The sequence below is a fragment of the Citrus sinensis genome, chromosome 5, assembly GCF_022201045.2.
Source record: "Citrus sinensis cultivar Valencia sweet orange chromosome 5, DVS_A1.0, whole genome shotgun sequence".
NCBI classification, from domain to species: Eukaryota; Viridiplantae; Streptophyta; class Magnoliopsida; order Sapindales; family Rutaceae; genus Citrus; species Citrus sinensis.
Window position 1 is genome coordinate 26,698,837 of NC_068560.1, and position 26,637 is coordinate 26,725,473.

The 26,637-nt window shown below is 34.7% G+C and overlaps 1 protein-coding gene across 2 annotated transcripts; it reads left to right on the top strand.

The window, feature by feature from the left end:
- Nucleotides 1–17,031: 17,031 nt before the first annotated feature.
- LOC102622038 (disease resistance protein RPS5-like) lies at nt 17,032–19,810 on the top strand. Of its 2 annotated transcripts, XM_006471883.4 has the most exons (4): nt 17,035–18,431; nt 18,844–18,953; nt 19,047–19,130; nt 19,432–19,810. In XM_006471883.4, exons 1-4 carry the CDS (start codon nt 17,255–17,257, stop codon nt 19,597–19,599), a joined length of 1,539 nt encoding a protein of 512 aa, XP_006471946.2. In that variant the 5' UTR covers nt 17,035–17,254; the 3' UTR covers nt 19,600–19,810. The 2 variants fall into 2 exon arrangements, 1 of the variants encoding a protein (XP_006471946.2); XR_008054737.1 differs by lacking the exon at nt 19,432–19,810 and having other exon boundaries at nt 17,032–18,953.
- Nucleotides 19,811–26,637: the final 6,827 nt, after the last annotated feature.

Below are 26,637 nucleotides of genomic sequence, written 5' to 3' on the forward strand. Positions count from 1 at the left end.
TTTGGTTTCCTCTATTTTTGTTACAAACAGAGCAGCAAACCATGCTCTGATACCATGAAGAAACAAGTTTTTCATTTCTCAAGTAAAACATTATACATTGAGTGTATTTATAGATGCAGAGGTTATATTTTTTCAAAGATTAAATATACGTATTACAGAAGGAAATGTGGCGTTGCCGTTCGGTGCAGATCATGTATTTGACAAGTGCGGATCATGTTTTTGACTACTTCCTTCAATGCCGTTTTATTTGACATTCTCAACAGTACAAAGGGGTATAAAGAAGGGGTTTCGTGAAATAATTCTCTAGTTGTATCCTGAACTTTTAAAGAGTTAGTGAAATATTGTTTCATTGTTTCACAGTGGATGTAGGCTTAGAAAGCTGAACAACCTAATTTCCGTTTGTGTGCTTTACATTTCCAATTCTCTTATGCTTATGTGATTAGTAAATTCTTTGTTGAGTTCGATTGTTTTTGGACTTGATTACAATCTCTAGTTTCGTTTGATTAGGGATTTGAGGATTAATTGCTTCAAGATTGAGTCTAGGGGGTTAAAGATCAGCCATTTGCTTGTTTTAAATTAACAAGAACTTTAAAAAAGAAAAAAAAAGATTAAAGATGGTGGAAATCATTGTTAACCTTGTTTTAGAAGTTGTAAAATGCTTGGCTCCTCGAACAGATCGCAGACTTGGTTATCTGCACAAGTACAACGACAACTTCGAGAATCTCAAGTGTTGTGCAAATTTTAATGTATTCGCAAGCGCACGAATCTATTGTAGTATAGATCAATGGTGACGAGTGTCGATCCCACGAGGAGGTGGATTTTAATTGTGTAGAATTAATTTTGTAAATGGGTGATTGGATTTGTGGTGGAAATGATTTGGAATATGCTAAAACTTAAATTAAAATGGCGAGAATAAATTCTAAAATTGGAATTGAAATGGCAAGAATAAATTGAAGAGAATTCTATTGAAATGACGTACTTGAGTATCTGGATCCGTATCAACATGCATCATGGGCTAAATACTTCTTATTAATACCAATTAAATCATGAGGGGGGAATCCACACCTCATGAACCACGCTCTAATCAATATGGTGCTAAGGGCTTATCGTGCCAAATAATAATAACCTTGTACTAGGGGGCCGGTGAAACCAAGGCGGTACTAGACAAGATTAGTATTATTTGTCAACGAGAAGTCAAAACATCCTAAAAAATTAGAGGGGAAGAGAAAGTAAATTTACCAAATAAAGCCCATGACACATGTTGAGACTTCACCTTCAACCCAAGCTTGAAAGAAAATTAGCCACTCATAATTGAACTAGGGGTAAAATGGAAATTTATTAAAATACGTAGAAAATACAAGATGGAGAAGGAATTACAGAAAATGGATTCTAAAAATGGATTCAGAGATATCAAATTAGGGGGGGGAAGCACCCTTTTTATAGATACATGGAGTAAATTATGGCCATCGGATTAAAAACAGTTTGGACGTTTAGGATTGCACCACGTCATCAGTCAACAGTACGCGGTTTGACCACGTGGATGAACAGTAACACGGTTTGACCCGGGTGAACAGTAACGAGGTTTGGTTGAAAATAATCATGTGTGATGCATGTACCGTACGCGAGATTTTTCGTCCACTGATATACTACCACGTCACCATCAACAGTACATAAGAATTTTAGCCCAACAGGATCGTGACACCTCATCAGTCAATGCCACATCATCGGTCAATGCCACGTCATCGATCCGTCTATGTGAACAGTGTCATGAACAGTAACGTAAACAGTACCGTACACGTGAATAGTACCGTACATGTGAATAGTGCCATTTTTCCTTTTATGCTCCTCCTAAGGTTTTCGACCGTCCTGAGTTCAAAAGTGATGTCTGTTTTGCCGTCTGATCTCTCGTTTATTGTGAAATGACTATGATACCCCTAAAATACATAAAATACTTAATTAAAATCAAACACACATAATTAAATTGCAAGAAGCTTAAATACATAAAAGTAAGGGTTGTTAGTAAAACTTGAAATGTAAAATGATGATTTTCTCCTTTATAAATATACATTTTCTAACACTCAACATCAAGGCAAAAATTGAGAAGCTCAAGGATGAAAGTAGGAGCGTTTAGCGCAGAGTTTCTAAGGCTAAAAGAAAAGGAGAAAAGATTGACGAGAAGGTTGAGAAATGGTAGGTTAATACGAACAAGAACATTAATGAGGTAGCAAAATTCATTTCAGATGAAAGGCAACAAATAGGCGTTGTTTCAAGTGCTTGTGTCCTAATTTGAAGACCTGCTATCAACTTAGCTATAAAGCAGTTACAATGCAGAAGGCCATTGTTGAACTTCAAGAAGAAGCTAGAAGATATGATAGAATTTCCTACTGTACCATTCCATAGCAGATATGGCTTAAGTCTCACCAACGATATGAGGCCTTCAAATCAAGGCTTCTTACTATAAAGGCCATACAAAAAGTATTGATTGATCCTAATTCAGCATCATCGGGGTGTACGAGATGTGTGGCATTGGGAAGACAACATTAGTGAAAGAGGTTGCTAGGCTAGTGAGACAAGACAAGCTCTTTGATCATGTGATCTTTTCTGAAGTTTCACACTCCTAACATAAAAAAGATTCAAGGGGAAATTGCAGAGAAACTCGGTTTGGTCTTGCATGAACAAATTGAATCTAGAAGAGCAAATAGGCTTTTTGAATGATTGAAGGATGAGAAGAAGATCCTTATAGTGTTGGATAATGTGTGGAAACATGTTTATTTGGACACTGTTGGAATTCCTTTCAGAGATGATCACAAGGACGTAAATTATTGTTGACTGTGAGAAATCATAGTGTACTATTTAAGTATGGGCTCAAAGGATGACTTCTTAAGTGGCGTTTTGAATGAAGAAGAAACTTGGAGATTGTTTAAAGTAGTTAATGTATCGTAAAGAACAAGGCAAAAAATTTATAATAATAAAAAGAAAAATATTTAAAAGTAAAGAAATAAAGAAAGATTTTATTTCAATTATATTGTTATTCACTACAACACTCTTTTATATAGAGCTGAAAAACGTAACAGAAAAACAAAATATCTTCTTAATATCAAGCCATATCTAACCATCCTAAGGACTTGGTCTATTGACCAATTATTTAGTAAATCTATTACTGAAGCAACTAAGACACGTTTCCAACACTCCTCCTTGTCTTAGTAGTTGCAGAGGCCTAATTTGTTTATTAACATTTCAAATCTAGCTTTAGGTAGAGCCTTGGTTAAGATATTTGCAACTTGTTCCTCAGTCTTGCAATGAAGCAGTTTAATTTCGCCACCCTTTTGTACTTCTCTCAAGTGATACAACTTGATCTTGAAATGATTAGTCTTGCCATGAAAAACATGATCATTTGAGATTACAATTGCAGCTTGGTTATCTATATGAATATGTGTCAGCTCATTTTGTTACATATGTAAATCTACAAGTATTTTCCTGATCCAAATTCCTTGATTTACTATAGCATTGGCTGCTACATATTCTGCCTCAGCTGTACTTTGACCTATCACATCTTGCTTCTTTGAAGACCATGTAAAAATTCCTAATCTAAAATTGAAACAAAAACCTTTTGTACTTTTCATATCATCAACAGAGCCTACTCAATCACAATCAAAAAAATTATGAGGCTTAAAATTCTAACAATAAGAATATTTAATGCCATAATTTGTTGTGCCCTTAATATAACTTACAATCCTTTTGTTAGCTTGAAAATGCACTTCACTGGCATAATGCATGAATCTCGAGAGTAAGCTTACTGCAAACATAATGTCTAGTCTGGTGGCTATAAGATACATCAAGCAACCAATCAGGCTTCTATATTTGCTTTCATCAATTTTTTCTGCTCTATCATCTTTGCTAAATTTCTCTTTCTAATTCATTGGTGTGCTGGTACTTTTGCAATCCTCCATGTGAAGTTTTTTGAGTATTTCCCTTGCATACTTCTTTTGGCTTATGAAGACTCCATCGTGATCTTGCTTCACCTTCATTCCCAAAAAATAGGACATCAAGCCAAGGTCTATCATCTCAAATACTTTGAGCATTTCCTCTTTAAACCCCTTTACCAATTTTTCATTACTTCATGTAACAAAGAGATCATCAACATAAATAGAAACTATAATTGAGTTAGCATTTGTTCTTTTACATATAATGTAGCTTCACTTAGACTTTTAATAAATCTAAGACTTTGAAGGTGTTCATCAATCCTGCTGTACTAAGCCCTAGGGGCTTATTTAAGACCATATAAGGCATTCTTCAACAAGTAGACCTTCTCCTTATGTCCCTTGACTTGGAATCCTTCAGGTTGCTCTACATAAATCTCCTCTTGAAGATAACCATTTAAAAAAAGAAGATTTTACATCTAACTGATAAGTCTTCTATCCCTTTTATGCTACCAAAGCAAGCATCATCCTGATTGTATCCAAGTGTGCCATTGGAGTAGAAGTTTATGAGGAATCTACTCCAAACAGCTAACTATACCCCTTCACCACTAATCTAGCTTTGTATTTATTTACAGAACCATCTGCATTAAGTTTGGTCCTGTAAACCCATTTGACTTTAGTAATCTTTCTATGTTGAGGCCTATTCACCAACTCCCAAGTGTCATTTCTTTCAATCATTCTGAGCTCCTCTTTCATTGCTTCAATCCACTTGTTGTCCTTCTCTATTTCTTTAAATTCTACAGGCTAAAAAAAGCAACACTGCTTCTTTCATAAATATTAGATATGGGCCTTATACCTCTAACTGGGACATCATTTATGTTGTCATTAACATATTGCGGTGTCTTTGTCAACTACTTCTTTATACACTGCTCTCAGTTCAATTGTTTATCCTCTATAAACTTGACATGTCTACTTATAAGAATTTTTCTATTTTGCGGTTGGAAAATTCTATAAGCCTTTGAAGAATTGCTATATCCAATAAAAACTCATAGTTCTGCATTTTTATCGAGTTTGCCTCTCTTTACTTGTCACCTGTGGCATATAAGAGAAACAAAGACAACCAAAAGTCTTTAGGTTCTGTAAATTTGGTTTGTAACTAAACCACACTTCAAATGAATTTTTTTTTTCTGCAAAACCCTTGTTGGCAGCCTATTCAGCAAAAAAACTACAGTGTTTGTAGCCTCTGCCCACATCTTCTTTTGTAATTCCTTCTCATATAGCGCACATTGTCATTTCCATAATAGTTCAATTTTTTTCTCACTCACACCATTTTATTGTGGTGTGTAAGGAGCTGTAAGTTGGTGTTCAATGCTAGCTTCTTCGTAGTACTTGTCAAAAGTGTCATTTGTGTGTTCTTTCCCATCACCAAACTTTATCTTCTACATCCTGCAACCACTTTGATTGTCCACTAATTTTTTACATTTCCAAAATATATTGGCAACCTCAAATTTGAATTTAAGAAAATTAATCCAGCAAAATCTGATATAATCATCAATAAACCCAATGTAATATTTACTACCATTTAAAGATGATATTTTCTGAGGTCCTCCAACATCTGTGTGTACAAATTGCAGCTTGTGTGTTGATTTCTATGTTGTTTGAGAGAAAGGCTTTCTAGCTTGCCTGGCTTATCGATAAGCCACACAATCAACTAGTTTGTCTTCCAACAAAGGAACACTTTTCACCAAATTATGTTTATGCATATATAGAAGTCCATCATGGTGGAAATGCCTGAGCCTTTTGTGCCATAATTCTGCATTGGTTGCAGTGCTTGAAAATGCTATTTGCTCCTCCAAGAGATTTAAAGCAAAGTTTTTTGCTTTCATTTTCACTTTAAATACATCTCTACCTTCTACATCTTTGATCAAGCACCATTTGTCTTCAAATATAACTTTGAAGCCTTTTTCAATCAGCTGGCCAACACTAAGCAGGTTCTGGTCAATATTAGATACATATAGAATATCAGTAATAGACTTCAAACCTATTAAACTTTCTATAGCCACAGTTCTTTTTCCTTTGGCTAGAATAAATTCACCATTTCCAATTTTAACTTTGGAAATGATTGTTTTATCAGGCTCTTTGGAGAGCTCTTGGTCATTAGTCATGTGGTTTGTGCAGCCACTGTCAATTAACCAGGAATCCCTAGAGCTGTTGCTTGTCGCGAAGCATGTTGCTGTTAGCATATATGTATCCATAATATTGATTTTGATGATAACAAACAAAATTAAGAATGATTCAGTTTTTAAAAGCTCAAATTATTTTTATACATTTTAAATAAATCATTATTTTCACATTTTAAAGGTTTTATATTTAATGGAAAAATGATTTTATGAAATTATTTATTTTTCAAGTTTATGGTTTAAATGAAAGAGTTTTGAAAACTTTGAAATCAACAAGTATTGCTTGAAATTTTGGAGAAGGATTTATTTGAAAAGTATTCATAGCATTTTGGGCTATATCATAATTTCAAAAAGTTTTGGGAATAGTAAGCATTATTTAGAAATTCTGAAATTGGACTTATTTGCTAAATGTATAGCATTTTGGGTCATAGTACAGTTATATAAACTTTTGGGGTCAAACTGTTATTTTATAAAATAGTTCACTGTAGTAGTCACTGTAGCAGATTAGCCTCTGGATACTAACGACGATCCAACATTTAGATAACGGCTAACCGACATTGCACAAAATTGAAAGATTAGCCTTTGGACACTAACGGCGATCCGACATCTATAAAACGGCAATCCGAAAATTTAAAAATTTAGCACAACGGTCATATTGACCAGTCAAACAGTGATTCGATATCTAGTTAACAACGATCCGACAGTGAGCAGAAAGTCAATAACGGGTAGTTTTCAGCTCCAACTATAAATAAGTTCAATCTAATTCAAACAAGAAGAATTTTAACGATCATCATTGAGCAAAATATTGAGAATACAACTTTCATTGAGCTTTAAATCCTTTTATTCATCTCATTCATTCACACATTGAGCTTTCATTTGTGATCAAACACATTGTGTGAGAGAAATTCATTTGTAATCCTTTTTGTAAAATCAAGTTAAAAGATTGTAAGTGTTGTGATACACTTGGGTTAAGAGATTAGGGATAATCTCTTGTTGTGAAGGTCCATTGACACCTTGGAAGTCAATTGTAAGCATTTGAAGCCTTGGAGGCTTGCTTAGTGAAATCCTAAGCTCGGTGAGCTTGAAGGCGTGGACGTAGGCAGGGATTGCCGAACCACGTAAAAATCATTGTGTTTGCTCTCTCTTCCCTTACTCCTTTATTATTGTGCTTTATTGAATTTATTGTTTTTGATTCCATTAAGGCATTAGATTAAATTGTTGTGTGATTTGCTTACCTTAATTTTTAAAATCCCAATTCACCCCCCTCTTGGGTTGCATAACTAGAATTTCATTTGGTATTAGAGCGAGGTGCTCTTGCGTAGACTTAACCGTTTAGAGTTAAAGATCAATAGCAACCCAAATTAGCTCAACCATCATGGAAGGCCAATCTACCACTAGACCTCCATTTTTTGATGGAAATGATTATCCTTATTGGAAAACTAGGATGAGAATCTTTTTACAAGCCTTAGATTATGAAATATGGGAAATAGTTTGTGATGATTCATTCATTCCTAGGAAGAATGCTTTAAATGAGTTGGATAGGAAAACTCTAAAAAATGTGTATTTTATAAAGGAGGACTTGGATATAAGCCTAACTTGAAACAAAAATATTATAAGAATTATTTTGTTAAGGCTACCTCCAAGTGATCATAAAATTGTTAGTCATTATTGCAATCAAAATGGTCATATGAGTTTTAGATGTCCAGTTAAGAGAAATGTATATTATGGAGTCAAGTGTATTTGGGTTCCAAAAGGAACCAAATCTAACACTCAAGGACCCAAGAGTATTTGGGTACCAAAATGCACAACTTGAATATTTTCTTTGTAGGTACCACAATCAAGGAATGGCGGAGAGTTCCTTGATAAAAACTTATGAGGATAATCACTTGATCATGGTGTAAGCAAAAATGATGAGACAATATGATTTAATTGTTTTGGTAACAATTATTGCCTTATTGATTATAAGTGATGGTCTTTTAATCTTAGTAAGTATTTAATAATTCATTTGGTAACATAACATTAAGTGCATTAACATGAAGTGGATAAGTTTATTTTGCCTATTTATTATGTTGAGTGGATCATGAAAAATGGATAGTAGCTTGAATTTGTGAAAGTATACTTGTATGTTTACATAATTGAATTATCATTGTGTTTAACTTTGAGTGCTTTATCATAATGCATGGTTATATATATATGATGATAGCTTGTCAACTCATCATTGAAATACAAGTATGCAACCCAAGAGGGGGAGGGGGGGTGAATTGAGATTCTAAAAATTATTTGATTCTAAAACAAATAATCATGCAAATCTAAAATGAATTTAATGGAATAACAATTAAATCAATTACAATATAAAAAGATAAGGGAAGAGAGATTCAAACACAAAGATTTTTACGTGGTTCGGCCAACCTCGCCTACGTCCATGCCTCCAAGCTTTCCGGGCTTGAGGATTTCACTAAGCAAGCCTCCAAGGCTTCAAATGCTTACACTTGACTTCCAAGGTGTCAATGAACCTTTACAACAAGAAATTATCCCCAATCTCTTAACCCAAGTGTATCCCAACACTTATAATCACTTAAATTAAAAGATTAAAAATTGTTTTTCTCTCACACAATATTTAAGATTACAAATCAATGCCCAATGTGTGAATAGATGAAGCAAGAATGTGTTTTAAAGCTCTATGAAGATTGTATTCTCGAATATAAGCTCAATGGTCGTGTTGTGATCCATTTTGTTTGAATTTGAATGAGCTTATTTATAGTTGGAGCTGAAAAACTAGCCATTATAGACTGTCTGCTCGCAAACGGTTCGCCATTAACTATTAACGGTTCACCGTTTAGGCTGGTCAAAGTTACCGTTGGGCCAATTTTCAAATAAACGGTTTGCCGTTTATGGTTACCCTTTCGCCGTTAATTCCTAGAGACCTGCAAGATGAACATCAGTTATCCGTTTACATTAAACGGTTAAGGATTTGCATGACATGACCTCTTTGGAAATTATCGGTTAGCCGTTTGTAATTAACGGTTCGCCGTTTATTTCCAGTAACCTACAAAACAAGTTAGCCTTATCCGTTTCGGTTAAGCTTTTGCCGTTTGTTTACAATCTTTCATTCTGGATTTTATCGGTTAATCGTTTTAATAAACGGTTCATGGTTTAATTCCAGTGGCCTTCCCAGCTTTTTGTATCTTCCGTTTTTTCTTAACGGTTAAAGCTTAAGCAATTTGATACTCTCTTGTTTTAATCGGTTAACCGTTTCAATAAACGGTTCACCATTTATTTCCAGAATCACAGTTTAAGCCAGATTTTGCAGAGAATCATTTTCCAATTTGAAATTTAACAGTGATCCATCTTCTATGAATATAATTGGAATGTTTATAAGGCTCTCGTTTATTAAGGAATAGCTCCAACATTTTAATCAAAATCCATTTAAAGTTTGTTATCATCAAAATCAATATTATTAACATATTCATGTTAACAATCATGATGGATTTGTTTGATTTTAATGATTATGTAATGCCTAAGCATGATAAATAAGTGATATGCTTTAATTCTCAATCTTTGAATGCTTACATATTTCATGATTGTGTGATGTATATGCATGATAGATGAGTTATATGTTATTTCTTGTATTAGATGTGATCATGGTGGAGTATTTGAAAATCATGCATTTGAGAATTTTTGTAATGATTTTGCCATTGAGCATCAATTTTCATCACTTAGGACTCCACAACAAAATGGAGTTGTAGAGAGAAAGAATATGTTTATTCAAAAAATGGCTAGGACCATGTTAATTAGATCTCATCTCAATAAAACTCCCTATGAGCTTTGGAAAGATAGAAAACCCAACATTGGTTATTTCAAAGTTTTTGGATGCAAATATTTTATTTTGAACATAAAAGATAATCTTGGCAAATTTGATCCAAAATTTGATGTTGGTATTTTTTCTTGGCTATTCAATCACAAGCAAAGCTTATAGATTGTATAACAAAAGAACTTTGGTTGTGGAAGAATCTATACATGTTACATTTGATGAATCTAATTCTTCCTCTACGGAGAAAGTTGTTGTTGATGATGATGTAGATGAAAAGCTAGAAGAAGATTCATCAAAGGATAGCCAAAAGAATGCACCACTTGAAAATCAAGAGGAGCAACATGAAGAAACAAATGCGGAGTAAAATGAAGGGGAGATTTTGCCGAAATTTTTGCTCGCACAAAATGGGTAATATCTTCATCGAATTATTTTTGATGATCTTGTTTCGATTGCATCTATCTATCATTTTTTTTAATATGATATGTTTTTGGATAAAATCATTTTGGTTAAAATTTTAAATTGGCCATATATTTAGGGGGAGCATACAATATGGTTTTGGATAATATGCATTTTGAATTTTTTTGTTGTCCAAAGGAGGAGACAAAGTAATATATCATTTCGATGTTGTCAAAAGGAGGAGAATAATATGCACTTTGAGTATTGTTTTGATGATTGATATGTGATTATGGTGATGATTTTGATGATTTTGGGATATGATGATGATTTGACTACATGGTTGTTTTATATGATAATTTTATAAGTTGTTGATTTGGTAATTGATGGAATAATAGTTCATGATCTTTTTATGGTTGATGAATTATGTGATGATTTGTATATGGAGTTGGCTTGTATAATGATTTATAATAATTTGGGAGTAATATTATTAAACTTGTATTTGAGGTAATGCTTGTTGTTTAGGGGGAGATTCTATCAAAATTTCTACTCGGCAACATAGGCAACTAATTTGCTACTCTTTTTCTTTTCCACTAAGTTTTCTTTTTGATGATGAGGGGGAGAAGAATACATGTATTTAAATTTGTTAATTTACCTAAATTGTAAGAGAAGCTTACATTTAGGGGGAGCAATTTGTGGAATCATTCTTTAAATACATGAAAAGTTTGTCATCATCAAAAAGGGGGAGATTGTTAGCATATATGTATCCATAATATTGATTTTGATGATAACAAATAAAATTAAGAATGATTCAATTTTTAAAAGCTCAAATTATTTTTATACATTTTAAATAATTCGTTATTTTCACATTTTAAAGGTTTTATATTTAATAGAAAATGATTTTATGAAATCACTGTAGCAGTTACTATAGAAAACGGTGATCTGACATCTTGATAATGGCTCGCTGACATCTAACAGAATTGAAGATTAGCCTCTGGACACTAACGACGATCCGACATTTAGATAATGGATAACCGACATTGCACAGAATTGAAAGATTAGCCTCTGGACACTAACGACAATCCGATATTTATAAAACGGCGATCCGAAAATTTAAAAATTTAGCCCAATGGTCATATTGACCAGTCAAACAGTGATCCGACATCTAGTTAACGGCGATTCGACAGTGAGCAGAAAGTCAATAACGGCAAGTTTTTAGCTCCAACTATAAATAAGTTCAATCCAATTCTAACAAGAAGAATTCTAACGATCATCATTGAGCAAAATATTGAGAATACAACTTTCATTGAGCTTTAAATCCTTGTATTCATCTCATTCATTCATACATTGAGCTTTCATTTGTGATCAAACACATTGTGTGAGAGAAATTCATTTGTAATCCTTTTTGTAAAATTAAGTTAAAAGATTGTAAGTGTTGTGATACACTTGGGTTAAGAGATTGTGGATAATCTCTTGTTGTGAAGGTCCATTGACATCTTGGAAGTCAATTGTAAGCATTTGAAGCTTTAGAGGCTTGCTTAGTGAAATCCTCAAGCCCGGTGAGCTTAGAGGCGTGGACGTAGGCAGGGATTGCCGAACCACGTAAAAATCATTGTGTTTGCTCTCTCTTCCCTTACTCCTTTATTATTGTGCTTTATTGAATTTATTGTTTTTGATTCCATTAAGGCATTAGATTAAATTGTTGTGTGATTTGCTTACCTTAATTTTTAAAATCCCAATTCACCCCCTCTTGGGTTGCATAATTGGAATTTGAGTTGCAACAAAATGTTGCTCCTCTTCATGTTGCTCCATAGAAATGTTTGCCTCTTCATGTTGTTAAGACTTGCAAATATGCTCAATGTGTCCAATCTTACCACATTTTCTACACTTGACATCAGGCCTCCACCAACACTTCCTTTGTGGATAATTTGTCTTTTTATAGTGTGGGCATGCTTGATAGATCTTATCTTTGTTTCTGTTGTTGTTGTTGCTAGTCTTTTTCTTCTTTTTGTTGTTGTTCCTATCTTTAGCTCTTCTTGAACTTTCTGCCCTTGCTTGAAGAGCACTCTCCATCGTTTCTTCTTTTCTCATCATTCTCTTTTACTATGGTGCCTATAATGCATTTATCAATTTTGGTAAGGATATTCTTGACAAATCCTTAGATTCTTTTAGTGAAGAAATTTTAGACTCATATATTTCAGGCATAATAACAAGAATTGTTTGCGCAATTCGTTCATCAGAGAAGTTCTTACCAAGCAACCTCACTTTATTTACTATACTTTGCAGCTTGTCAGAGTAGTTTTTGATGGTTTTGTTGGGATTAAGCGCTTACTACTAGGCTAAAAGCTTAAGTTATAGCCAAGACGTAACTTTATTTCCTTATACCATGGAAGCACAGAGCTCAACACTAAGCGGCGAGTGGATATGAGGGGCTGTACACATTTGTAATTGTGCCAACGGGTCAGGCAGTTACGCTCTAGGTAACCTTACTGTCACCTCAATGGAATTACACAGTAGGATGTTACACCTACAAACGCACAGAAGAATTATTGCAACCCAAGAGGGGGGTAAATTGAGATTTTAGGTTTATGTCTCTTTCATTTTCAGTATTTCAAACTTCCTGATCAAATTGAGTGTTGGATATTTTTACTTCTTTCATTGCCTTGGTATTTCTTTTTAAGGTAGTTCGATATACTCTTTGCTGACTCCAAATTGATTATTCTTGTAAAGATAATGCTTGAAACAACAGAGAATAGGCAATCTTTAGCTTTGGACTTCCTAGTCTTCCTCTCTTTATGGGTCTTAAGCTGAGCCATTGTAGGATTCGTTGGTAATGAGGGCACATCATAGTCTTCCTCTGTCAAAAGCAATATTTAAAGAAGGTACTACAACAGTTTGGTATGACTGAGCAGACAAAACCTGTGAATACCCCGTTAGCTTCTGATAACTCTATGAAATAAGAGTTATCATGACATTTTAAGACTTAAATCAATAATACTTAGAGAGTAAAAAATGTGTTTTCATTACATTTTTATTATATTTTGCATAAACATTCATCTTAGTTTATTCGTAATAAATTTTGTTTGATTTAGAATAATTTGTATGCTAAATCATATGCATAATTGTAGGTGTCCGGAAGCCCAAATTTCAAGGAATGCTGATGCAGTAGGCTTGCAAAAGATGGAAAAGAACTTAGCTACAAAAGAATTGAAATAAATCTGGAACAGTGTAGTTGCTGTAGCCGTTGCTGTAGCAACCATTGCTATAGCAATCCTGGAACAACGACAGAGAAAATTTCCCGCGGGATACTTGCAGAATTGCGATATGAAGTTTCCTAATCTGACTTATTCGCGCCCTAAGATTCCGTTTACCCTAATTTTCAGCTATAAAAGAAGCACACATCAGAAGGAATAAGAGGAGCCATCACCCAAGGAGAAAAACACAAAGAAACAAAAGAAAAACAAGATTCAAGAGAAAGATTAAGGGCTGCACAAGAGGAGAAATTGCAGAGATAAATCGGGAGCTCAGTCCTTCTTATTCTTCTCTTATTTTCTTGTTTTCTATTTATTTATGGGGATGTGTTTCATGGCCGAAACTTTGTTCTTTATTTTTCTTTTGCAAATCATGAACTAAATTTATTTATAGTTGAGTGATAAACAATCTTGATGGTTTATTGACTGAAAATATGAGTTGCTGCATGTTTGTTGTAGCATTTTGTTTTGATAGCATTTATTTTTATTCATTATTTCGGCTGATGACCCATTTAATGATACAGGTTAGGAGAGAGCCACAAAATGGCCTATCTTAGTGGAATATATCAGAGCAATACTTGGTTTTAGATTGGGTTTCCTGGATTGAGTTTAACTTATCCAAAACGGACCATGCTTAATCTAAAATTAGTGATGAACTAGACATAGAGATTCTCCTTGTAGGGTAAATAGAACCTAAGCGTTTAATGCTATATCTTATGTTGGCATAACAACTGATCACTGTTAGGTTGCATATAGATATAAGATATCAAACATTCGATGGCTGAGGATACATAAGGATTCTGCCCAGTGCTGTAGCAACTGAGCCAACCATTAGAAAATAGTCAAGACTATTAGGAGAGTTTATTCACTCAACTACTCTATATTCCCATTGGTGTTATCCTTGATCTTGACGTGATAATTTACTTTGTTGTATTTTATTTATTGCGTTTTTATTTTAATTAGTAGATTAATTTCATTAATTATTTTATCTTAATTTAAAACAAAATCTGCACTGTTAAGATTCCTATAGCAAGTCTAATAACATCAATCCATATGGAGACGATTTTGAATATTCATCACTTTATTATTTGTTGTGTACACTTGCACATTGACACTAATAGCATTTGAATTTATACACAACTTCTCATTTCAAGCTTTCTGCACAACTATCTCTTTCGACAGATGCGAAACAAGAATATATGTTGCAAGTTCCGTACTGAAATGTAGTGGGTAACTTGATGTATGCAATGGTGTGTACAAGGCCTGACATTTCACATGCAGTTGGTATAGTGAGTAGGTTCATGGATAATCCTGGAAAAGGGCATTGGCAAGCTGTGGAATGGATTTTTCAACACATTCAAAAGACTATGGATGTTGGTTTACTGTTTGAGCGAGATGATATACTTTGTCAAGATGTAATCGGGTACGTCGATTCTGATTATGCTGGTGATTTGGACAAACGATAGTCAACCACCAGATATGTATTTATTTTTGCTAAAGGGCCAATAAGTTCGAAGTCTACACTACAGTCTACTGTTGCACTGTCAACCACAAAAGCTGAGTACATGGCAATTACAGAGGGTATTAAAGAGGTTATTTGGTTAAAGGGTTTGCTTGAAAACTTGGGATTGGTCCAGGAACATGTTAACGTGTATTGCGATAGTCAAAGTGCTATTCACTTAGCAAAAAACCAACTTTATCATGCACGCACGAAGCATATCAGCGTACGATTTCACTTTTTGCGAGAAATTATTGATGAGGGGAAGATTCTTCTACAGAAAATCAAGACTGCAGAGAATCCCGCAAATATGTTGACCAAGGTAGTGACGGCAATCAAGTTTGAGCATTGTCTAAACTTGATCAATATCCTACTAGTTCGAAAGCAGTCCGAGAAGGCAGAGACCGGAGGATGGTTTGCTGATAGTCGGCTCAAATATGGCTTGTTTAAAGTATTTTTTATTTTTTAGATTAATTATGCTCTTTTTGATGTTAAATTATGAATTGATATTTAAAACTCTATGCTGACCTTATTGGTGTAATGGCAAATTAATTAGGCTGAACGTCCCATGATCTTATTCTTATCGGACACTGATGAGGATGAGGACGAGGAGTATGGTGAAGAAGATGAAGATGAGGAGGATGATGGTGCAGGTGATAATATCCATTCATGTTGAAATTACTTACCATGAGAAGGATGATGAGCCAGTGACATTGCTTGAATGACTTTGACGTTTATGCTTTGTTTTCCTTATTAAGAATATTATAGATACTTTGTTGGGCAAGAATTGTACAGGTTGATTCTAATTAAAACCTACCAAACGACCTGTTTTAACCCGCAAGATTGTAACAGTAGTTAAGAACAATTAATTGAAAGTTATTGCGTTGATCACCTCACTTCACCTGCCTTGTTTCTCTAAATGAGCCAACTTAATTATCTCCAATGTGAGAAAATATAGAATACCTCAGATGTATTACAACTAATTGATGCATGCATTACATGTGTAGTTGAATTTAATACAACCACCACTTACATGATGGTTTTTCAAAATAAATGCACACATGTCATGACATTATTTACTTGTTGTATGACTGACATGATACCTCAGATGTATTCTAGAATTTTTCCTCTAATGTATATATTACATTGAATTTGATAAATTCATTTCACAATCTAGAGAATTTCGCCAATTAATGCAGCCCAAAACAATTATAATGAATTCACTAAGACTTTTGAAGATCATTGCTTCATGTTACGGGATAAAAAAATATGTGGATCCTAGCACTTCATTTCTATAAATAACCAACTAAATTGAAAGAACAAATTAGTATATGAATAAATAGCTCAAAATATCACAAACTATCTTAGTATCCTGCTATGCGTGTTTTAGATCTTTCATCAAGGTTTAGAATTGTCTCTTAGATTTTTTTTTCTTTTTTCCCTTCTTGTGGTTTGATTGTCAACATTGAAATTGTAAATAGAGTGAAAAAAAACCCAACTTGATTGTTAATATCAAAATTCAAAACTTAATTTTAATTAATGAATTAAGAGAGGTTAGGAATGAAATGAATTAAAAGAGAGAGAGAGAGGATTGTTGTCCTTATATCAATACTTTCAATGGACCTACATTCTACCAGATGCTTTTTAATTTATATATGTACATATATTTTTTGAATGATCCTGAAGGAAAAAAAAATAAAACTACAGAGATTATCAATTTTATTACTTTAATTTTTCTGATATATTAATTCATCATTAGAAAAGTCTGATAATAGCTCAATAAAAGTTTGAGCACATTCGGTACCATTTTCTACAAGCCATTTTCCATTTTTTGAGAATAAGATGGTATAAAACTTGTGGGACTATTTTTACTTACAAAGAACTTTTGTAAAAGCATATGCTTGCTTTAACTTTAGCGGCATGTATATCCATTGGCTGTCCGCCACAATTAAAAAATGTCAAAAGGCATCTACTTTATTTTCACTTCGTGGAAGGTTGGATTCATACTCACATTTCTTTACTATCTTTGTATCATTCTATCTGCCATTTGATTATTATTATAGTCTATTTACTACTTCCCTGTTGTCCAAGATTTGGTCCCGAGTTCTATATTTTCAAAATTTGATCTCAATAACACCTAGCTTCTTTATTTTTTGCTGTTATTCTGTTATGCATTTTGCTTGATTTCTATTTTCATTAAAATGGTTGAAATTGCGGTCGCGATTGCTGTAAAAGTTGCTGAGTGCTTGGTACACCCCATAATTCATCCGTTTGCTTACTGCTGCAACTACAAGAGCAACTTAGAGAAACTCAAAAATGAAGTTCAGAAGCTGAGGGGTGCCAAAGAGAGTGTCCAGCAAAAGATTGATGATGCTAAAAGAAGTGGGGAAGATATTGAGCAGAGAGTTGAGAACTGGCTGATTACTGCTGACGAGATCTTGGATGCTGCCGCAAGGATCATTGAAGGCACAGAGGATACAACTAACCGATTGTGTCCTAATTTAAACACCCGCTATCAGGTTAGCAAGAAAGCAGCTAGGGAGGTGAAGGCAGCAGCTGAACTCCTGCAGCAAGAAGGGAGATTTGATAAAGTTTCCTACCGTACAGTTCCAGAAGACGTATGGCTTACTTCCATCAAAGGTTACGAGGCTTTTGAATCAAGAATGTCCACTTTGAATGATGTGATAAATGCCTTGAAGAATCCTGACGTTCACATGATTGGGGCGTATGGAATGGCCGGGGTTGGGAAGACAATGCTAGTGAAGGAAGTGGCCAGGCAAGCTAAGGCTGATAAGCTCTTCGATGAGGTGGTTTATGCAGAGGTATCTCAGAGGCCAGACGTAAAAAAGATCCAAGGACAAATAGCAGATAAGCTGGGTTTAAAATTCTACGAGGAGAGTGAATCCGGAAGAGCAAGGAAACTATGTGAGCGATTGAAGAAAGAGAAGAAGATCCTTGTGATTTTAGATGACATATGGACAAATCTTGATCTTGAGAATGTGGGAATTCCTTTTGGAGTTAGGGGATGCAGAGTTTTGATGACAGCAAGAAGTCAAGATGTATTGTCAAGTAAGATGGATTGTCAAAATAATTTCTTGATTGGTGTTCTAAATGAAAGTGAAGCTCGGGATCTGTTTAAGAAGTTAGTGGGTGATAAAATTGAAAACAATGATTTGAAATCTCTAGCAATGAATATAGTAAAGGCATGTCGAGGTTTGCCTATTGCTATTGTTACAATAGCTAGGGCATTAAGAAACAAGAATACATTTGAGTGGAAGAGTGCGCTGCGAGAACTAACAAGGCCTTCCTCAGGTAGCTTCTCAGGAGTGGCAGCTGAGGCGTACAAAACTTCAGAGTTGAGTTACAATCATTTAGAAGGTGAGGAACTCAAGTCAACCTTTCTGCTTTGTTGTCTAATGGATTTTATTGAAAATCCTTCAGTTCTTTATTTGTTGAGCTATGGAATGGGTTTGGGTTTATTTAAGGGCACACATACGATGGAAGAAGCACGAGATAGAGCTCTTACTTTGGTTGATAAACTCAAAAACTCTTACTTGTTGCTTGATGATCCCGAGAGTGAAACTTTTTCTGAGCATGATGTTGTTCGTCATGTTGCTATGTCAATTGCATCCAGAGACCAACATGTAATTGCTACGAATAACATTGAGGCTCCTCCTACGGAATCGTTAGATAAGGATACTCTCAAAATTTGCACTGCGATCTCTTTGCATAATTGTAAAATTGGTGAACTTGTTGAAGGTTTCGGCAACTTAAGTTCTTCTCTCTGCAGGTGCTTTGAAGACAGCTAGGTTACGAGCAGTTCCAAATTGGGAACTGGATGAAGAATATTGCTGGGCAGGTGACCTCAATACAACACTTCAGCACTTGAATGAAAAAATGGTACGCCACTGATTCATTAATCTATCTCACTAACTTGATGGCTGGTGAACATATTTAATCAGCTACCATTGAGAGTTATGTTTAAAACTACAGGCTAAACGTCGCATGACAGAGGTTGAATACGAGTCTGAGATGTCGACGTCAGAGGAAATTGAGGAGGAGGAGGAGGAGGAAAATGTAAGGAGTGACCTATTAGTTTGTTAAGATACACACACATATAGTAGTTTTTTGGTACGAGATCTTAAAGTGTGGGAAACGTCCGAGAAAACTTTAAAATCGTGGAGTTTTAAAGGCTTAAAACTTAAAGCGCTTAAACCGCACGGTTTATGCGTTTTACCGGACGTTTCCACACTTTAAAATTCCGGATTGCAACATTTCTATATATAGAATATATTTATATATATATGTATGTATGTATAGACACACACACATATACATATAGATGCTGACCGTATTGGTGCAATGGTAAATTAATTAGGCTGAGCGTCCCATGATCTTATTGGATACTGATGAGGATGAAGATGAGGAGTACGGTGAAGATGATGAAGATGAGGAATATAGTGAATATGATGAAGATGAGGAGTATGGTGAAGATGACGAAGATGAGGAGGATGATGGTGAAGATGATGATATCCATTCATATTGAAATTACTTACCATGAGAAGGATGATAAGCTGGTGACATTGCTTGAATTACTTTGAAGTTAATGTTTTGTGTTCCTTGTTAAGAATATTATAGGTACTTTTAGGGCAAGAATTGTACAGGTTGATTCTAACCGAAACCTACCAAATGGCGTGTTTTAACATGCAAGATGTTAATAGCAGTTAATTAAGAACAATTGAACGTCATTGCTTCAATCACCTTATTTCATCGAGAAATTCTATAATATATCAGAGGTTTCATGTCATAATTTAATGTGAAACCACCATATAGTAATAATTAGACATGTGGTTATTAGTTTGAATCCTAAAAATTTCCCTCCCTTTACATCATCTTTCCTCCATTTTTTTAAAATACTTGTTTTTCTTCTTCTCTCTCATTCCTTTCGAATTTCCCAATTTAACAAAATAGAAGACAAAACATTAATAATCATTAAAGCATGGTCAAGTCTGTTTGGAAATTGGAATGAGGGTGAGAATTGCGTGCAAGCAAAAGGAATCAGAGATACTTTACACAGATGAGATTTTCAGAAAAGAGCCATCTTCAGATCTTCTTATCAAATCTTGTTTATAAGAACATATTGTCTCTAATTCACAAAAAATAAACCCTTTTAACCTCTTTCCTTCATTTTGGATATTCTGTTTCCCCCTTCTCTTTCCTCTCTTCCGGATTTCCAAAACTGCAAATTATTTAGTTTCTCTCACATTCAATCATACCTAGTTTCTCGTCATGCAGTGTATAATCTATCTTCAATGGTTGCCAAACTTTGTTCTTTTTAGCTTTCTATTTGTCTTCAATCTTGAAATTTTATTTTTTTGCTTATAAACTGTCATTCTAATTATCTAAAATCTTTCAACTTCTATTCCTGAATTTAAACATTTATATGAATGGCAGACGAAGTAACACTCGCGGAATTCCATCCAAGTCCGTTTCGAAAGAGGGTGAGAAATAATGCCCTACAAGCAAAAGGGATCAAATTTAAATTTATTTATTTTTATATTACTGCGTTTAATAGGTTACAAGATTGATTCTTTTTTCCTTCCTCTTTCAATGGTGATTCTCAGATTCCCTTATATTGGGAAATTATAATTTAACAATGGTGATGGAAGATGGATTAAATCATTTCAGCTCTATTATATTTTCTGTAAAGTACTTTTTTAGCACTAGTGACCCAAACCAAAAGAATGGGATGAAATAAGGAGATGTTGACAATTTGCAGAAATTGGATATCTTTTCCCAGAGAATCTAAGTTGTCATGCGTTATTCTACCTCATCAAAGTAACAATAAACAAAAGAGTAGTGGACTCTAGAAAAATATGGTGAAATCTCTCAAATCCTAATAATCAAAAGCAAGTGTTGAAAGTATTGACAAACTGAAACTATCATCAAAATATACACAAATTATGTGAATTAAAACTACAGAATTTTCGTAGAGCATATCCTTACAATTACAAAAGAAGATCACTCTAAGAAAGAATAAAAAAATTAAAATTTATATTTTAATCCCTTCTTCTTTGCTGCCAAAATCAGGCCATAAATATTTTCCTGGCCATTGCCAAGAAGAGATATATTTGATTCCTTTCTGGAAATCTCTTCTTTGTAGAGTATATTTGATTCCTTTTGCTTCTATGCAATTCTCATCACCTTCATTCCAATTTCCAAATGACTTGGCTGTGCATAAATGATTATTAATGTTTTCTCTTCTAGTTTGTTAAACTGGAAAATTCAAGAGGGATGAGAGGAAATAGCGAAAACAAATATTTTAAAAAATGGAGGAAAGAGCCAAGAGGATGGAAAGGGAGGTAAATTTTTAGGATTCAAATTAATAGCCACATGTCTAATTATCATTGTTGGTGATTCAACATCAGATTACAACATCAAACTTCGGATGTACTATAGAATTTCTCCACCTACTTGTTTCTCCAAATGAACCAACTTAATTATCTCCAATGTGTGTTACATGAATTTGATAAATTCGTTTCACAATCTTGAAAATTTCGACAGTTAATGCAGCTCAGGATAATAATAATTAGTTCACTAAGATTTTTGAAGATTATTACTTCATGTTCCGGGATAAAAAAATATATGGACCCTAGCACTTCATTTGCTGTAATTAACTAACTAAACTAAAAGAAAAAAAAAAGTTTATAAATAAATAGCTCAAAATATCACAACCATTTTAGTATTATGTTATGCTAGTTTTAGACCTTTCATCAAGGTTTAGGATTGTCTCTTAGAATTTTTTTTTTCTATCATGGTTTGATTTCCACATTAAAATTATCAATAAAATGAAAAAGAACTAAATTGATTGTTAATATCAAAATTTAAAACCTAATCTTGACCACTCAATAAATTAGGAGAGGTAAGGAGAGAAATGAAAAAAATAATAATAAGAGAGGATTGTTGTCCTTTTATCAAATACTTTCAGAAGGCAAGGAAAGAGTGGGTAGGAAATGCAAGAGGTATCAAATCATGCATATGGTCAAATGCTCCTGCACATGAACACATAAAGAACAATTGAAATATCATTCATCTGATAACACAAAAAAAAAAAAAAGAAGAAGAAGAAAGAAAGAGAGAAATGTAATCGTCTCATTATCCCGAATACAAATCATTAAACCATCAAATGTTTGCAATGAGCACAATCTGATCATCTCTTTGGAATAATTAGATGTTGGCTGGCCTATTTTTTGGCCGGGAAAAGGTTTTTGGCTGGAGGCTGCTCCATTTGGCCATAACTTTTTTTTTTTTTGGGTCTATATCAGTTGATGCCACTATGTCAATAATAATTGGTAGGAAATAAATTAATATCTAACTATATCTTCTTAATTAATTATTTTTTTTTATCCATTTGCATTGGAAAAAAGGGGTGCAGGTTCAGGAAGCTTCTTAGACGTGGGTCGCGTCAAGCTGGGCAGGTCAACATCATTTACAAGTGGGAACAGCTCTTTCTAATAAAAGAAAAGCCTTTTTTGTTTTAAAATAAAGCTTTTTTTTTCTTGTTTTATGATTCACCCCCAAGTCATTCTATTGTGACTATAACAAATTAATAAAGAGGGTTGTGGGGTTGCTGCATAGAAATTGTTGAATATATACAAATTATTGAACAGAAATCCAATAATTGAACACCGGCCAATTCCTGTCCAATCAAATTAAAACTCAATTAATATATTCCACTAAAATTTTCATACAACATCCTATTCAGATGAATAAAATGTAAAAAATAAAATATATAGTTCAAAAAATTGTAAAGGATGCAATTTAGCAGGTCATACAATATACCAAAAAAAGTCTTGGGGGTGCAGTAGGAATATTTCTTGATAGAAAGAGTCTTAAAAAATTTTTCGCCAGCAAACATTTTCTCTCTCTGATCTCTGTATTCTTCTGATCCTCCTCCTTGCTTGAACGTCTGTAACTTTGTCATCCATGATTTGCATTCAATTCTTGACCAAAAAACCTTTTTCCGGATTTTCATCTTTTGATCTCAAACATGCTTTGCTTCTGTTGATTGTGGTCGCTTTTAGCGCTAGTTCTTTTCTTATATAGCTTTGTTCCCTTTTGCCATAAGCTCTTTGTTAGGAAATTAGTGGGTGAAACAGGACCGCAGCTAAAATAAAATTAAAAGAAATAAAGAACAAGCACAAAAGAGAATAGTAGAAATTATGTAGTTCGAATTTTAGTCTACGTCCACGGCGAAAACAGAAGGAAATATTTTACTAGTGAAATAAGGATTACAAATATTGTAATATTTTGGCTCACTACCCAAAACCCCAATATACCCAATCTCTCACTCACTAGTTACACAAGAGTATTAAAACTCTTAATCTCTCATACAACTCTTTCTCTTTTACAAAACAGAGAAGAGAAACTTAAAGAAAAAAAATGGAATGCAAAAATGAGGGTGGGAAGCCCTCTTTATATAGCAAAAAATTTTGGCTCTTTTTTTTTTATTTTTTAGAACAAGTCAAAGCCATGTGCTTCATTTCTTTGGGCGGCACCTCCCTCATCTCTTTTTCTTCTGTTTCTCTTTTGTTTATTTCTTTGGGCGGCTGCCAAAGCCAATTTGATTTTGGCTAGGCCACCACTGGCTTTGACATTTCTCCCACTTGGAGATTTGATTGAAAATCAATCAATCTCCATATCATCCTTTCTGCTTCGCCATAATCATGTTGTCTATGTTTCTGCTAGGCCACAAGAGGATCTACTCCAGACAAACTTATCAGTATTTATCGCCTTGGTCAAAACATCTGCTAGGTTCTCCTTCGTATGGATTTTCTGTAAATCCACATTTCCGTCTCCCACTACTTCTCGAACGAAGTGATACTGAACTCCTATGTGCTTTGTCCTGGAATGAAAGACTGGATTCCTTGCAATATGCAAGGCACTCTGACTATCACAAAACACATGAATTTTCTGTTGTTTGTGCCCGAGCTCCTCCAATAATCTTTGTATCCAAATAGTTTCCTTGCAAGCTTGTGTAGCTGCCATGTATTATGCTTCTATTGTAGATAAAGTCACAACGGTCTGCAGTTTCGAAACCCAGCTTACAGCTGCTCCCGCAAGTGTAAACACATAACCAGTAATGGATTTTCTTTTATCAAGATCTCCTGCAAAATCTAAATCTACATAGCCTCTGACAGTAAATCCTGATCCTCCATAACATAATACAACATCTGAGGTTCCTCTTATGTATCTCAGAATCCTTTTCACAGCTATCCAATGGTCTCCACCAGGATTCGCCATGTATCGACTGACTGCTCCCACTGCTTGTGCAATGTCCGGTCTTGTACATATCATAGCGAACATCAAACTTCCCACTGCTGATGCATACGGTACTCAAGACATCTCCTTCCTCTCCGCTTCATTACTAGGACACATACTTGAGGATAATGTGAAATTAACAGGAAGTGGGGTAGAAATTGACTTACAATCTTGTATATTGAAGCGCCGCAAGATTTTCTTTAAGTAATTCTTCTATGAAAGCCAAATCTTCATGTTATTTCTGTCTCGGTGAATTTGCATCCCTAGAATCTTGTTTGCTAGTCCCAAGTCCTTCATTTCAAACTCCCTAGCCAACCGTGCCTTCAATTCTTGGACTCGATCTTTGTTGGGGCTTGCTACCAACATGTCATCCACGTACAACAGTAAAATGATGAAATTATTATCTTCAAACCTCTTGTAATATGCACAATGATTTGAACTGAGTTTGTTGTATCCAAGGCTCATAATGAAGGAATCAAATCTCTTATACCAGCATCTTGACGCCTGTTTAAGACTGTATAGAGATTTGTTCAACCTGCAAACCAAGTTCTCCTTTCCTGTTTTTACAAAACCTTATGGTTTTAGTATATATATTTCTTCTTCAAGTTCTCCATGAAGAAATGCAGTTTTCACATCTAACTGCTCTAGATGTAAGTCAAATGTAGCACACATCGCCAATACTATTCTGACCGTTGTGAGGCGAACCACCGGAGAAAATATCTCGTTGAAGTCAATACCTTCTTTCTGAGCATATCCTTTCACCACCAATCTTGCACGATACCGCTCCACTTGGTCATTGCCACCACGTTTGATCTTATAGACCCATTTGTTTCCAATGGCTTTTCTTCCACGAGGTAGTGGTACAAGTTCCCATGTCTTGTTCTTGTGTAGAGCTTCAATTTCTTCCTGCATTGTTGTCATCCACAAAGCAACATCTGAGCTTTCTAAAGCTTTATGGAAAGTTGATGGCTCTCTATCCTCTGTTAGAAGACAGTACGCAACATTAAACTCTGTGACATACTCCGAGTGCCACGTTGGTGGTCGTCTCTTACGAGTTGACCGACGAACTTCTGGAGCCTCGGACTCGACCAGTTCTTGTTCCTCGTGCTCTGCTACTGCTTCAGAAGAATCTGAATCTTCTGGGTTATTTTCGACATATACCGGCACAGTCTCTGACTTTTCTTTTTTAGTGCCATCATCCTTATCTCTCCTTTGCAGTTGATCTTCTACAAAGATAACATCTCTGCTGATGACGATCTTGTGGGCAGTGGGGTCCCACAGACGATACCCCTTTACTCCATCAACATATCCCAAGAAGATACATCTTCTAGATTTTGCATCCAGCTTTGATCTTTCTTGGGCATTGTACATCACGTACACAGGACATCCAAATGCATGTAGGTAAGAATAATTAGCTGGCTTTCCAGTCCACATCTCCATCACTGTTTTTAGGCCAATAACTGTAGATCGCGACCGATTTACTATATAACAAGCAGTTTTGGCTGCTTCTGCCCAGAATGAATTGGGTAAACCAGCAGTCCTCAAAATAGCTCTTATTATTTCTGTAAAAGTTCTGTTCATCTGCTCCACCACTCCGTTTTGTTGAGGAGTGTATGCTACCATGAACTGCCTCTGAATACCTTCTTGCTTACAGAAAACAAGAAACTCGCCGTCTGTATACTCTCCATCATTATCCATCCTCAAGCACTTGATGTTTTTACCAGATTCAAGTTCCACCCGCGCTTTGTATTATTTAAACACTAGAAATACATCTGATTTTTTCTTAATTGGATACACCCAACATCTTCTGAAATAATTATCAATGAAAGTCACCATGTACTTTGCACCTCCCATGGACATATCCGGTGATTCCCAAACATCAGAATGAATCAAGTCTAGAATGCATTTACTTCTAGCAATAGATCTACTGAATTTTAATCTATGCTGCTTACTTGTAACACAATGCTCGCAAAATGGTAAACTTACCGATTTGAGCCCCGGAAGCAATTTTCTCTCAGAGAGAATTTTCAAACCTTGTTCTGACATGTGGCTAAATTTAAGATGCCACATCATCGCTGACTCTTCTCTATTTGATGCGACACACGCATCAGCCTCCTGTAGTGTTTCTCCTTTAAGCATGAATAAATTAACACCGATCTTTTCTGCCTTCATCAATACAAGCGCTCCTTTAACGATCTTTATAATTCCATTCTCCACATAAGTTTTGTACCCATGACTATCCATTTGTCCCAAAGACAATAGA